The sequence below is a fragment of the Megalobrama amblycephala genome, linkage group LG1, assembly GCF_018812025.1.
Source record: "Megalobrama amblycephala isolate DHTTF-2021 linkage group LG1, ASM1881202v1, whole genome shotgun sequence".
NCBI lineage: Eukaryota > Metazoa > Chordata > Actinopteri > Cypriniformes > Xenocyprididae > Megalobrama > Megalobrama amblycephala.
The window spans coordinates 22,957,517-22,973,374 of record NC_063044.1 but is presented as its reverse complement, the minus strand read 5'-3'; the positions used below and the strand labels follow the sequence as shown (position 1 = coordinate 22,973,374).

The window sequence follows — 15,858 nt, the reverse complement described above, 5'->3', positions numbered from 1 at the left end:
AGGCTCCTCCTATCGAAGCATCAAAACGTCGACTATTCAGGGTCACTCCTATTACATTTATATGCTTTTATTGTTGATGATCACATTATTTTTCATATGCATTTGCTTACATATGAGATCTCTCATTTCTGCGACTTCCTCGTCTGTGCTTTCATTCGGGAGATTCTGTACTCATTCAGAAGATGTTCATTCAGTTTCTGTATTGTGTTTTTTTCTGAAGCCTGACTGAAATTTCTCAAAAATGTTGTTTTCATTTATCAGGTGCTTGGCTACTGCTTTTTCTATTATAGTAATTCATTAAAGGTGCTAAAGAGGATGTTTTGTTTTATACATTTTTGCAATATTACTTGAAACTGTCTTTACTAATTGATAAAAGACTATTTATTAAGTGCACTGAAAGGAATAATATTAATATACATCATCTGTGCGCGAGGTAGGGCCTTAAAAACATCAGCCAATCGTTTACGCGATCATCGCGTAAACGATTGGCCCTCTGGCTTGTCAATCACTGCTGTGACGTTCCTTGTGAGAGACGTGCACGGATTGGCCCTCTGGCTTGTCAATCACTGCCGTGACGTTCCTTGTGAGAGACGAGCGCGGCTGCGCTCTCCAGTAACTTTCCACACTCCACAGGCGCCGCATGCAATGTTTTTGTCAGGAGACAGGAGTAACAACTGCAGATTATGAGTTACCTGCAGTGAGTCCGACATAATGAATCCAAAAAACACGACACAGCGAATGCCGGTGATAAACACTCGTGTTCCAATACTCGTGCACGAGTTTTGGGAGGCGTTCCTTTGAAATGAGCTGTGAAGGAGGGGGGCTGTTCTTACGCATGCAATCATTTAAAAAACTCAGTAACAGTCTTTGGATTCTCAGTCGACAAAAAAATCCTCTCTATCACCTTTAACTAATAAAGTAATTGACTCCCTTATTTTAGAGACCTTATCCACAAAAACTGTCAAAAATGAATTACAGTCTTTTGGACAATAAAAAACACTTGGTAGAGAGTTAAAGGTGGGGTATCCATTTTTTCAACTAAAAGTCGGGCCGATACAAACAACAAACGTCTAACCAATCAGCATTAGGGGGCGTATGATGGTCGAGGAGAGAGAACGAGCAAGAGGTAGATTTGAAAATAAGAAAAAAACTGCAGAACGAGAAATGGGACACAATACAAAACAGCTAAAAAGAATATCACTGGAATGAAGGTTTATGACTGGGCAAGCGCTTTAGGACCCACGTTTATATTAGAAAAGCTTTCCAGTGCAGGAGAGAGCTAAGCAGGAAGGCCTGAAAACTCGTGTGTACTGTACGTTAATTTTTTGTGCTTCTTTGTTGTTCGTTCATCATCTGCTCTTTTTGTTGCATGTCAGCTGTGATAAACAGACATCCACTCGCATTGTGTGTGTAACAGCGAGAGTTTTGCAGTTAAACTACTGCACGCTGATGATTGCCAGAGAATGCGGTGTTTAGCATCATCGGTAGTGCATTCACCTCGCAATGCCTGTGGTGGCCAACCACGCATAGGTGTAGAGCGCTGCTAGCCAATAGGAATGGAGGAAATTCCAGGGAGGCGGGCCAAAAATAATACTTTAAATTAGAAGTTCGAATCCCACCTCAACCACAAAATGAATTTGTAATTGTTTTTCATCTAGATACAATTTAAGTACGATTAACATATAATAAACAAACTTTGTCCACAAAGATAAAATACAACTGTTAAGAATTGTTATTGTGTAGGATGTATAAAATGTGCAATAATCTTAATAAACATTTACATTAGAATAGGGTATAGTTATCTTTAATATAGAAAATATTTGAACGTGAATAATTGAAAATAACTTTTTGATCATTTTATAGACCTTTTATGTTTTAGATTTTTTTTTAAAGAGTTTCACATTATATTTAACCCATATATGAAATATAACCCAATAAACACCAAAAATAGTAAGTTTCTAATTTTATTTATAGAACAGTAATATACATATTATTGACTGTAGCAGGCAATGTCTCGTTCCCTGTTCTCAGGGAACATTTCCTTTCGAAAGGGAACTTCACACTGTGTCCTAGAATGCATATGGGGAACGGAATACCCACGCAGCCATGTTGAGGGGAGTGCACGCCAAAATGGCTGAGAAGAGAGCAAACACTCAACCCCTGGTCACAGGCTGTCAGTGACATAACTCCCTACAGCCACTGCCCAAGCTAAAAAGCCTCAAAGGCCTCCATAGAGTGAAGGCCTGCCAAGGCCGCTCAAAGGCTTGGAACCAACAGCTTCAAAAGAAGGGGTTCCTTTAAGGGAGAATGGCCAGTGGGCCGAGAGGAGTCTGGCCAGCCACTTACCAGGGGAACAAAAGTCAACCCCAAGGGCCACCAGGGAGGCTGAACCGGCCCAGACAAGGGCTAGTCAGGCCAACAACATATCTGAAAAAACAGAATCTCTACAAACTTCCTCAGAGAGGAAGAAACCTGTGAGAAGGACTGCAAAAAGGCAGTACCGACTCACCGGACCAGAGATGGGCATCCCTGGGAGTAGAGCTCAGCAAATTGCCTAAACCCTGAAAGAGGGGAGCAACCTCTCAAGCTGAATGTAAAAATGGCCTGCCAAACCTTAGCAGTCTAAAAATGGCAGTGATCAATATCAAGCACTAAGCCGAACCCTCAGAAGGAGTTCCAGAATGTGAACAAACTCATCATCGGGCCCAGGCTTCAGGCCTGATGTCAGTGCATGCGCAGAACAAGAAAAAGGGTACAGGGGAAAGAAGAAAAAGAGGAGAGACAGATGGAAAAACCTTCAAGAGAGGAAACACTGGCTTTGCATCACCTCTCTCAGATCCTGCTTTTTCTTTCAAGTGTTGCGCCTTCTCTGAGACCTGCTCCTCTGAGGAGGAGGGGCCCAAGAGGTGACGCTAGACCTCAGGCCCTGTCTATGATCCTCAGACCATGATGGGCCAGGTCCCCCTGACTGCAGATTCGGACCAGCGCTGTATACAGGATTTAAATGCTGCTGAGCACGCTCTCGCCTCCCCGAACTTCCCAACCACTGCCTCAACAGAGGTCCCAAAAAGCTCAAGCGGTGAGATTGCCGCATCCGTTGCCACCATCGCTCGAACAATCGCAGCAGCAGTTTGTTTGGTGGCGTGGAGAGCCAGGTCTGTGGTGCACCGCAGCTCAGCCTCCGCATCAGGGAAAGACCCTGGCCTTGGTCCAAATCTTTCAACAGGTCGGCATGATATGCTTGAAGCACTGCCATACACCAAACTGGCCGTGGAGATGCAGTGGCACAATGTTCATCAGGCCGGTCTGGTTTTGAGAGTGTTGCTGGTGGTTTATGCCTCCCTAACATAGAAAAATGTAATGTCATTCTAATACCCTGTAGTCCTGTCTCTAAGTAAATGTGTTAATAAGTAGTAATGTAAATGCATGCAAACCCATAGAACACGTCAAGACTCTTCATAATATTAGGGGTGTGGTATGTTAACGAAGATATAATGCGTGTATATTTTTTCAGCTCCCCTTGTGAAGTTCACTTAATTTTTAGAATTTAGTTTCAATTTTACTTAATCTGACTCCAATTTTAAATGGTTATTACATTTAGATCTAATTAGAAATCAATCCTAACTATTGGTTTTGTATTATGGGAGAATGGGAGACTGCATGTGATGATGTTACAAACTTTACAGTACCTGTCAAAAGTTTGGAAACATTTCTAATTTGCTAATGTTTTTTTAAAAAAGTCTTGTATGCTCACCAAGGCTACATTGTGGGATATTATGGGCCTCGGTCTGTGTGGAGGTTGTTGGTGCAGGTGCTGTAGGTACAGAGCCTTTACCCTGTAAAGAAGGCCTACACGCAGGAGCTGGTGGAATGGGAGAATAGGAGACTGCAAGTGATGATGGTGGAGGCTGAGGCTGTATTCAAATATATATATATATATATATATATATATATATATATGTATATATATCAGTGGTCTCAAACTGTTTACGGCCCGCCCTCCTCCTCTACCCGGCCCGCAACTGATCTCAAAAATAAAACATAATCCGGCCCGCTAAATTATTATTATTATCATTCTCCTCCAGTTGCTACCTGTCTGATATGCAAAGAAAAAGTCGCCGTTCTATGGGGGCATTCACATATCGCGTCACATAAGCGGCCGAGCCGCATTCTCCTTCTTTCCAAAGCGCTTTCGCTCCAGTGACGTCTGTCATTGCTATGCAACCATGAGTCGCTTCTATTATGAGCGCTCTTGCCCAAATTACAGTAAAAGCACTCGACTTTAAGTCACGAGCGTCGATTTAAACCACCGAAACGTGTCCGATGCAGCCATTAAACGTTACCGATGCTCAAACGGCATCTTGGACAAATGCGCTGCCAGGTGTCTGTCAAGAAACAGAAGAGTGTACAAATGTATTCAGGGATTGTATTTGTTCAGTACAGTGTTGGTCAGTGCAAAATTTTAATGTTATTTAAGCTAACATAAAGTAAGGGAAAATACTTCCACTAAATATTAAAAACTAATAATGTATGTAACAATGAGAGATTTTTATTTTTTGGCAAAATAAAGTTGATATATATATAGCTCCAGTTTTTTGTTTATTTCTGACCCCTCCACACCACAAGTGTTGATGGTTTTGTTCCTAAATTACTATATTTTTTTTATTCCATGTACCTTGTTGGATGTGAGAAGTTGCACCAGACTATTGCAATTAATAGTATATTAGGCCTAGTAGTATTATATTAGTAATAGTATTATATAATTATATTACACTCTGTAACAATGAGAGAGACACTGCTGTTTACATTTAGTATGGTAAATAGAATATTTATAGTATAGGTATAAAGATATTTTAGTAGGCAAATTTGATGTAAATGAGAAATAATGCAAAGTAAATTTTCTGAAATGTTGCGCTTTCTTGCGCTTGAATGTTAATATGGCCCTCCTGTGAGGTGTCAATCACAGAAACGGCACCCCACCAATTTGAGTTTGAGACCCCTGATACATATATATATGTATATATATATATATATATATATATATAAACATTGAATGTGCATGTTTCACTGTCTTGTCTATTTTGTTTAAAATAAAATGGTCAAATCAGTGACTACAATCATAATTATTTAAAGATTCTAGTTTGAAAATTCTAACAATGTTCAGATTTAATTGTTATAATGTAAGTATAGTTTTTAGTTAAAGACAACAAATTCAATTAAATAGCATGCATACAATTCATGAAGTGCACTCACCCAGTGTTAACATCTTTTAGATAAGAATGTGGATCCAGGGGCTGCAGACGATCCTAAAAAATTAAGCATTAAAATTTGAAAATTTTCACTGAAGTATGTACAACTTCAGTGAACAAGACATGGCTACATATAACAAATATGACACTGAAAATGATTGTTGGTTCACTTACTCGGCTGTGTGAGATATTTTGTTGGAGAAAGACTCAACATCATCCTCTCCAGTTCCTCATCCTCCTCCATTACTATGAAATAAAACAAATGCACCAGAAGGCTTTAATGCATCAGGAGGCTTTTAATCAAATATGCATGTATTTTTTTAACTCACCTGGATCAGAGGCAGTACTTGAAAGAACCAGAGGCCTTGTAGTGGAAGATGACGGTGAGGGTAACGGAGGAGGGTTTTTGGGCAGTTGGTTTTGCTGCTGCTTTGATTTTACTGCTGCAACAGATACATTTTACTTCCTGGAACACATTTCTGCCTCATTATAAAGGAAGCATATCCATCAGCCCTGGTATTCCAAGTTTTTCTCCAAGAATCTTGTGCTCTTGTTCCAAATCCAACAATATTGTCATGCTCTGACAAGACTGGCACTGGATCTAGACTTTGAGACAAATACTGTTTAAGATCCTCAATTTCCTTGAAGATTCTTGAGAATGCAAGAAAGGAAATAAGCCTGTTCTTCCTCCTCAACCTTACTGGACAGGTACAAAGTGTAGCCAACATCATTCTCCAATAACCACTTGAAGGACTTGCCCTTGTACTTGCCAAACTGAAGAACATATTCTCCTAACACTTCTTGCTTGTCAGAGACATCCCCTCCTCTGTGTAACACAACAGAATGGGCATTGGTCTTGACCAGATCTTCTCTTTGAGGTGCTGACTTGTCCTGCAAAGAAGGATTGTCTTTAATTCTTTTTGCCTCTTCAGATGGGTCCTGTAAAAAATGGCCTGAAGGACCTTTCCTGAAGGACATATTGACTCTCCCGGGAAAAAAGTCTTCTTCATGCTGATGACCTGAAATCATGACCACATTACAATACTTAATGAAATATCACAATTAGCATATAATATATTACAATTAAAACATTAGTAAGATTAGTAAGATTTTTTTTTTTTTTACATTTTTAAAAATAAATAATTCTATTTCTATTCAGTCTGTTCTAGTCTATTCAACAGGGATACATGAAATTGATCAAAAGTAACAAACATAAGAGATTCATAAGATATTTATGGTGTTATAAACTTTACAGAACCTGTCAAAAGTTTGAAACATTTTTTAATGTTTTTGAAAGAAGTCTCTTATGCTCACCAAGGCTGCATTTATTTCACCAAAAATACAGTAGAAACAGTAATATTGTGAAATACTATTACAAATTAAAAGAAATGTCTGTGTAAATAAATGCTAATATAAATATATATAAATAAATGTGCTAAATATAATAAGTGTGTGTGTGTGTGTACACACACACACAACATTTTATAAAAGTTCAATGAACAAGCATTTAGTTATACCTAAAGATACTCCAATAAATTGTATTGTATTTTCAAGTTTGGCTTACTGTAATTTATCAATTTAATTTTGCTAAACTTGTTTTTATTTACATTAAACTTAAACCATTCAAAACAATAAACAGCATGATTATATGACGATGATGATGATAATAATAATAATAATAATAATAACAGTAACAAACAACAACAACAAATTATTTCCCAAAAATAGTAAAGAATTCATCTTACCTTCTTGGTTTGTCAGCTTATTCTGCTGATCTCTGAGGTAAAACAGACATGGCATAAAAGCGTAAAACCTGAGGTAAAATGTGAAGACTTCTTAAGAAAAACAATAGGCCAGTTACGTAGTTATTTATTTTAATTTACAAGTATAAGAAAAGACAGAAAAGTGTAGCGCCACAGTGAGATGCGTTCAAAAAGATGAAACCAAGATCAAAAAGAATGAAAGATCCGCACATGAGAATGAAGTCAAAAAAGCTCCAACTAATTTATTGTCCAGAGGCCATAAAAAGTGCAAAAAATGCAAGTGCAAGGTTCACATAAAAAGGGGAGCTCGAGGGAACTCGCACTGAGTCAATGACTCACTCTCTTGCTTGGATCGGAAGCCCGTGATGTGGCTTCTTCCACCCGGGGGAGAGCCCGGTGCTTCAGCTATCCGGCTCTGAGGAGTTGAATGTGCTGAGCATTGAAGAGGAATCGCCATCTCTTTCCCCTAGCATATGAGGAGCTGGTGGATGTTATTTCTCATGCAGCACTCATAAGCTATCTGTCCCCTAGCTCAGCATCGTCCCTGAAGGTCCCAACACTGCCCACTAAGCCATTAAATACTACATCAACACTAAAGCGGCGTCAGGTCAGGCTGGTGCATGTCTGCACACAATGTCTATTCTGCATGCATACTAGACTGATCTGCTGAGGGCTTTGGATGATGGAGAGGGGGTAGATCTAGCGGTCTCCTTGTTGGCCCCGAGAGACAAATCTGTGGCCCAACGCAACTCTTGGACCATGTTGGGCCACAGACTTGTCTCTCAGGGCCACCAAGGAGACCGCTAGAGCTATTGGGCAGTCTATGGCAGCCCTAGTGACCACAGAGAGACATCTTTGGCTCAACCTATCAGATACCAAAGAAAAGGTAAAAGCCTTTTAGCTGGATGCTCCACTATTGCCTTTTGGCCTCTTTGGTGATGCCATGAATAATGAAAAAGCAGGTGGAGGGATTTAAGTGCTACCTCTCCTCGCCGTCCCCAAACCGCCGGGACTTCTCTTCTTGGTGCCTCAGGGCACAGCAGTTTCCAGCAAGCTTAAGACGCTCGCATGCTCTGAGGAGGATCAAAAAGCAGTCAAGTCGAGTGTTTCCGGTCACTGAAGTGGCTGCTTTGAGTACACCAGAGGCCAGTCTTGAGAGGCTGGTTCCCTTAGTAGATTTTCTGGCAGATTGGAGGCTTCTGCCAAATGTATCTCGATGGGTTCTGCAGATTACAGAAAAAGGATTCAGAATCCAGTTTGTTTCTCATCCACCACAATTCAATTGGATTCTACTTACGTTAGTACATCCTGAGCAGGCTCTGGTGATAGAATAAGAAGTAAAGTCTCTATCAGTGATTGGGTTCCTTCACCCGACAGAATTCAGGTTCTACAGCTGGTACATCATTGTTCCCAAAAAGGATGGAGGGTTGTGTCCTATATTAGATCTTTGTGTTCTGAATCATTCAGTCAAGAAGCTAAGTTCAAAATGTTGACTTTGAAGAAGATTGTGACATAAATCAGATCCAAAGACTGGTTCATCCTGATAGATCTAAAGGATGCATACTTCTGTGTCTCCATCCTTCCTAAACACAACAAGTTCCTGAGATTTGCTTTCGGGGGCGAAGCATACCAGTATCCAATTCTTCCTTAGACCTAGCTCTATCACCCCGAATGTTCACAAAATGTGTGGATGCAGCTCTGATGCCGCTCAGACTGCAAGGAAATTGTATTCTGAACTATATAGACAACTGTCTTATTAACTATATAGACGCCTTTACCCCCACCTGGAGATTTGGAACCTGCGGATTTGGCCTCTGAGGGGGCCCAACTCATAGATTCAAGACTTTCAGCTGAGGTTGTTTAGACCATACTTCACACCAGAGCTCCCTCCACGGGGAAACTTTATGTCCTGAAGTGGAGAGTTTTCACTTCTTGGTGCAGAATGTGACAGTGGGATTCAGTTAACTGAGACAGTTCCAGAAAAGTTTCTGACCTTAAAACTGTGTTCCTTCTAACCATATCTTCTCTAAATAGAGTAGGAGATCTCCAAGCCCTGTCGGTATCCCACACATGCCTTGAGTTCGCACCGGGGGTGGTAAAGGCATTCCTTTACCCAAAACCCGGCTATGTCCCTAAGGTGCCAACCAATGTACCACTGCATCTTTTTTCAAGCCTTCTGCCCTCATCCTTTTGGAGATCAGGACCAGGAAAAACTGAACTTTGTGTGTCCAGTGAGAGAGCTTGATACTTACCCAGGTGAAAAAAGTACACTTCCATAATGTACTTAAAGTGCTCTATTTTCGCACACTAATTATGTGCTTAATATACTAAACATTCTAATTTAGTTGGTCAGAACAAATTGGCAGACATGTTACTTACTTGTTCAGATTTTCTGGTGAAAATTCTAATTTTGGTCATACTTCCAAGACAGAATCTGTGAATCTGTAGTATCCACAACGGTGACTGACAGCAAACATTAGATTCATCCGTGCTGAGGAGCCATGCCGATGTTCAACCCACATAAAGATAATAATTCCGCAAATAACTACAATTGCGAGTTTCAAACAGAGATGGCGACAAAGAGGCAAAACTTACAGACTGTAGCTTTAATATAGATATGAGAGTAAATATGATTTTGGAGAGATTTGATTTTTGTTTATGGACCAAAAGAAGCATGTCTCGCTAAACTGTGCAATTCAAGTGGTAATAAATATCCTACTTTGTCAAATAATTGTTTATTAATTTTTAATGTCTGTGAATAAATTTCATATTTTAAAAACCATAGATTGCGCTGAAGTCACTGTTATTTGGTGCTGAAGAACTGTAAAATCTGGGTACCCCATGAAATCTAAAAGCCTAAATCTTACATATTAATGGACAAATTTAATCTTATTTAATCTTCCATATGATGGTTGATGTGCTTGAATGGTTTTTATTAAATAATAATAATTAAAAAAAAAGATATAGTTTGTATAATACTGATTATAGGCATTCATACATCCATCTTCCATACTGTTTAGCCTACTGGGTAATGGGTGTGCTGGATGATTACTGACATTCCGCAGGGTAAATATCGAAGTAAAGAGGTTTGGGGAATGTTCTGAGAATGTTAGAACAACATTAGGAGAATGTAAGAATAACATTAAAACAAAAACTAACATTCTATTTAGATTAAGAAAACTTCTCTGGCTAACCAAAAACAAACAAAAAATTGACCTGCACAGCCCTATGTACTAATAATTTTACTCTAAATGACGATCAATTTAATTGCAACTTTTGTGTTTGTGTTTTAAAATACAATACTAGGACTAGCACAATGATGACAGGATATGAATATTTAAAATAAAATTGTCCCAAACATAACTACAGCACTCTCACGTAATTTTATCAAATGATCATAAATCACATTGATATATTTTATAATCCTACTACTAGCCTTTTATTTATATGTGAACTAAAAAAAGCCCTTTTCATTCAGATGAGGAAGCTGGTGTTTTGAGCATTTGCTCATGCCAGTGACTATATGTCAATGCAGTATACGCATCTTGCAGTATTAAGGTTGATTATTAATCGATTAATTGATTGTTAATTTAAACGACAATCCATCATGGGAATGGTTTTAAATTTTCCTGTAAATTTTCCTTCCGCAGATATAACAAATATAATTCAGGACCTGTGATGTCTAAATTGGACACAACTGATAGCATTTCGTCTAAATCGCACAAAACAGTATTGTTGATTTGTGCTCAATTTGTGCAATTAAAATTAACAGTGTATTTCTACTTAGGAATAACAAATATAATTTGGGATCTGTGGTCCATGTTGCTTCTTAACATAGTGACAGAAAATATATTATTTTACAAAATTCTATTTTACAGGTTATGTCAATTAGCGATGCATTATAGATAAACATCATTCTTATGAAAATACCCGAGATGGCTTTAAGAACACAGATAAACACAGATATGTCATTGCAATTGTATGTTTATTGTCTTCATGTTTCATCAGTCAAAACATCTCTTATCTGCATGTTATTCAGCTGTAGTGATATCTGATGTCCATATAAGGGATTTCCTAGAATGTTTTAAAGTTTAATACAGTACTTATATGAATCTCACTTGTGAACTTTCTGTGTGAGGATGTCTTCCAGCGTGCATGAATATTTAGCGCTCCATAATGCTCACATCGTCTCATTTTAGATAAAACGTCAGGTCATGCATATAATATATTGTCTCTTTGAATTCAAGTATAGATTTATTCAAATTGACCCAAAAAAACCTCTACTTGAACACACTTTCCCGAAAAATGCCCTTGTCATTCCTTATTACTTAAAAAAAAAAAAAAAAAAAACAGTCTGTGTGTGTGTAGGTGTGTGTGTGTGTGTGTGTGTGTGTGTGTGTGTGTGTGTGTGTTTACTGACTAACTGTGTCACTGTGTGTTTTCTAGTGTGGACCATGGGGGAGAGTTCAGGATTACAGCAGGACTACACAAATGTACGTCCACACACACACACACACACACACACACACACACACACACACTCTCTCTCTCTCTCTCTCTCTCTCTCTCTCTCTCTCTCTTCATAAGTGAAGTTCCTAAACGTAATTTCAGTTGAAGTTGAAGTGAAGTGAGTTGAAGCTGCTTCCTCAAGCCCCTCCACTGTGGAAAGCAAGCCAAATACGCTTAACCTTATTAGGTTAAAGATTATATGTGCAAGCAAACTTGAGAACTAAACATTAAACACTAAAAGGTCTTTCCCTCAAAAACCTAAAATACTACTTAATTTCAACATTTACTCTTCAGCATATTACAGAAATTCCTAACTTTTATCCCATCTTATCTGTTTGGTAACCATGGCAATTTTATTTTTTGGATTTTAACTATAAATAACACATAACAATAGCCCTGTCTGAGATTGATATTACATTTATTAATGATAAATGATGAAGATCAAGATGAAGACTTTCTGAACACCCAAATGATGTGCTCCACTTTGACACAAAACACTGATAAATAATTACACACTCCCATGAAATATAGTGATAGGCAAACCTTTTCCATCAAGCTGATCCAAACTTCTCTTTCTGCAGCACTTCATTAGAAGCACACCTGTTTTGATTCTCCATTTTAATCTCCAGCATTTTACTTCACAACAGCTGCTTGCACCTCATTGGTTGCATGATAACAGACCTGAGAGTTGAAGTGTGTTCATGCCATGTTGAAATTACAATAATTTCAAGGTTTCAACTTAAAAAAAAAAAGTGTTAACGTCCTGGTAGAGCTTGTAATTAGAGCTTGTAAGATGGGGCTTTTCTAAGAGCTCCTACTTGTACCACATGACCACTGTACCACCTGACTGCTGCAGACTCATTTAACCATTAAGACTGCCACCATATAAACGCATAGAACAGCTCCGAATAGAACATCACGTGTTGTCATCTTGAGCCTACGGTAATTATGACATGGCAGGAATGCAGCATTGATTACTGAACTTGGAGCTTTAAGATTTCCGAACTACAGATGAGATTTTATAAGATTATCTTTATAAGATAAAAAATCCTAAATCAAGATAAAATTTGCTTCTGTAATATGAATTTGTAAAAAATCCTTAATTAACTTGTCTGATGTTAAGACATAAGATACAAAGTTTCTGTAATAGATCCAAATGAAAAAAAAATCCACTGCGCAGTTTGTTCATTCAACACAAATGGATGAAGTAAACTTCAGTTTTACATATATAAAGTGGCTTTTACACAATTAAATTAGGACAGAATGTTCAGTAATTGTGTAGTTTTAACCAGTTTTCAAGCAGCAAAAATAATTTTTACAGTGTAGGTTAAAAGATCAGACAGATTGATAATTCCTGATTGTGATGTGTTTTATCTCCATCAGATTCCCATCAGCTCAATCTGGATCTGAACACAGTGAATAAACGCCTCCGTCTGTCTGAAAGCAACACAGTGATTACTGACACTCTCACAGAGCAGCCATATCCTGATCATCCGGACAGATTTGATATGTATCAGCAGGTGTTGTGTAGAGAGAGTGTGTGTGGACGCTCTTACTGGGAGGTTGAGTGGAGTGGAGATTATGTGTCTATATCCGTGTCATATAAGAGCATCAGCAGGAAGGGAGGGGGTTATGAGTGTGTGTTCGGACGTAATGATCAGTCCTGGAGTTTGATCTGCTCTCGCTCCAGTTTTTCATTCACACACAATAAGATAGTGACTGATCTCCCTGTAGAGTCCATCAGGCATAGAATAGGAGTGTATGTGGATCACAGTGCAGGAACTCTGTCCTTCTACAGCGTCTCTGGAGAGACATTGAGCCTCATCCACACAGTCCAGACCACATTCACTCAACCACTCTATCCTGGGTTTATGCTTGGTTTACTATCATCAGTGAAACTGTGTTGTTGAATCAGAAGACTGTAGAGAGATTAATCACGATAAATCAGTAACAGTGAGATATAATAGTGTCTTATTTTCTCTTCATTACATTAATACTGCAGCTGAACTTGTCACTGAAATATGTCAGAATAAATGTGTGTAATAATTCCTCATATAGACAGTCAGATCAGTGTGTGTGTGTATCTGTTCTTTTCTCAGCCTCTACTAGTGCTGATGGAAATCATTTTTATTGTAGTGTCACATCAATCTCTGTTATTAGTCAAAATTACCTTTCAGTTGAAATGTGCCTTTCACAAAAATTATTCATGAAGAACATGTCATTGTCATAATTCATGTGATTTTTCTCTATTGTTTGTGCTCAAATAATAAAACACAATGAGATCAGATTTGATCTAATTGATGATGAATATTTGAAATGTCTGAATGCTGTATGAATCATCAGCTGCATGTGAATATAATCCATTCCTTCAGGAGAGTTTTTGACATTTAATAACAATACCTTAATTACTAAAACTACATTATCTGATTGTCACAGTTATGTTTTGTTATTCACAGACTTTTAGTATGTTTAATGAGTTTCCTGTTACCTTTGTTCAGTTTTCCAATCAGTTGTGTTTTTTAAAGACACAGTATGGATATTTCATGTCAAATATACTTTTTATTTTAAAATTTAAAATAAACATTAAACTTAAAAAAACAAATGTGCAACATGTACTCATAAAAATACACTGGTAACACTTTACAGTAAGGTTTCATTTGTTAAAATTAGTTAAGTGCATTACTTTAAGGGATAGTTCACCCAAAAATACTTCTGTCATTCTGTCACAAACTTCTTCTCTCACCCTCAAGTTGGTTTAGAACAATAAATAATGTAATGTAAATGAAGAGCAAATTGTTATTTTTGGGTGAAATATCCCTCTAACGTGAACTAATAATGAACAATACTTCTACAGAAAAATTAAGTTACATAAGGAAACAAGTTGTGTCAATAAATGTTTGTTATGCTTTATCAGTAGTACAAAAGCCCCACAACTGTTCCCATCTTTGTGTGATACAGAGACCACCATTTCTCCAGAATCCTCCCAATTCTTTTGTCTTCACAGCCATTATACTTCCTGAGTAAATGAGTCAAAACATTCAATCATTCACAAAGTTAAAACTAGTACTTCTAATCTTTTCCAAACAATTTGGCCTGGTTCATCTTAAGGTTACATCTGAAGAGCAATATAATGGTCAATAAACACGCAGAACTTAATTCTGTTGGAGTGGAAAGTGAATGTATAATTGTGAAGATTCTCACCTCAAGCGTAACATTGTTTTCCTGAAAGTGAGTCCAATTCTCATACTGATCCATATTTAGGACATCTGCTAGCAGAAGGATTGCACGGATTGGAAGGAAAATCACTTATCATTTGGGAGAACATCAGCGTATAATAAAACAAATCAATACGCTGTTAAGAGAACATTTACTTTCATTTTCTTCACTTTAAAAACTATGTGATAAAATTAAATGTCAACAGTCTAACATTTTCATTTTATTTCCAGATGCTAATGAAATGGAGTGATTATTGCCTCTATTTTCAGATTAGTTACTACCAGTGTTATTGAGTAAAATATAAACATTGCAAGATTTACCCTAGTTATCACTTTTTCAAACATCCAGGTATCAAATCTGTCACGTTCCCAAAGCAGAGGCATGAAGGTGAAAATACTGAAACACTGGTAGCCAGTGTTAGCTTTGGTGTTGTTTGAGCTTCAAAGTGTCCAAATATGCATGTATCACCTTGACAAACACCTTTACTGTCTACCTCAGCAATTACATGCTTGTTCAGCTCTGCTTAATTAGTAAATGTATAACTTTAACCCTCCTCTCACTTGCTAAATCTATTGTAGCACAGTCTGTCAGTGATCTTTTTTTCCAAGATCCAGACTTGTGCCCTGTGTCTCTTACAACAACACAATGTAATCCTGCCCTCAGTAACCTTACCACATTTTGTATTTCTCAATTCTTCTTTTCTGGGTTGGAAGTTTCAGCTTCACAATATCATTTTACTGTCCATGTGTTTGAAGAGAGAGAAAAAAAAGAAGAAGAAAAAATGCTTGCAGGTTTTAAAAGTGTATGTGAAAGATCTGCATTCACATGACGGTCTTTGTTTCCAGGGTCCACAGAGCACCATTGACACGGCTGCTTTCTCTGGACTTTATAAAGCCCATCCTCTGCTCTTGAACCTGTAATAAGCCTCCTCTTGGTTTGTCAGGCAATGCTGCACAAAGGCTCTTGGACGGTCCCAGAGGAACTCAGGAACATCAGCACTGTAGACATTGTGGTCACTGCTGTTCGTATGATTAACCCTCTGGGGTCAGGAAACACGCCGGCATGTTTCTCTGGATTTTCTTCACAAAATCGACTTCAAATATTCTGTAATTTTTTGTCAT

The 15,858-nt window shown here is 38.0% G+C and overlaps 1 protein-coding gene across 1 annotated transcript in view; it reads left to right on the top strand.

Annotated features, from left to right (window-relative positions):
• The window catches only part of LOC125262745 (NACHT, LRR and PYD domains-containing protein 3-like), a 31,660-nt gene extending 17,829 nt beyond the window's left edge, over window positions 1–13,831 (top strand). The window contains exons 6-7 of the mRNA XM_048181660.1: window positions 11,459–11,505; window positions 12,905–13,831. Of these exons, the coding sequence (XP_048037617.1) occupies window positions 11,459–11,505; window positions 12,905–13,431 (574 nt within the window). The 3' untranslated portion in view covers window positions 13,432–13,831. The remainder of the gene's footprint in view (window positions 1–11,458; window positions 11,506–12,904) is intronic.
• Window positions 13,832–15,858: the final 2,027 nt, after the last annotated feature.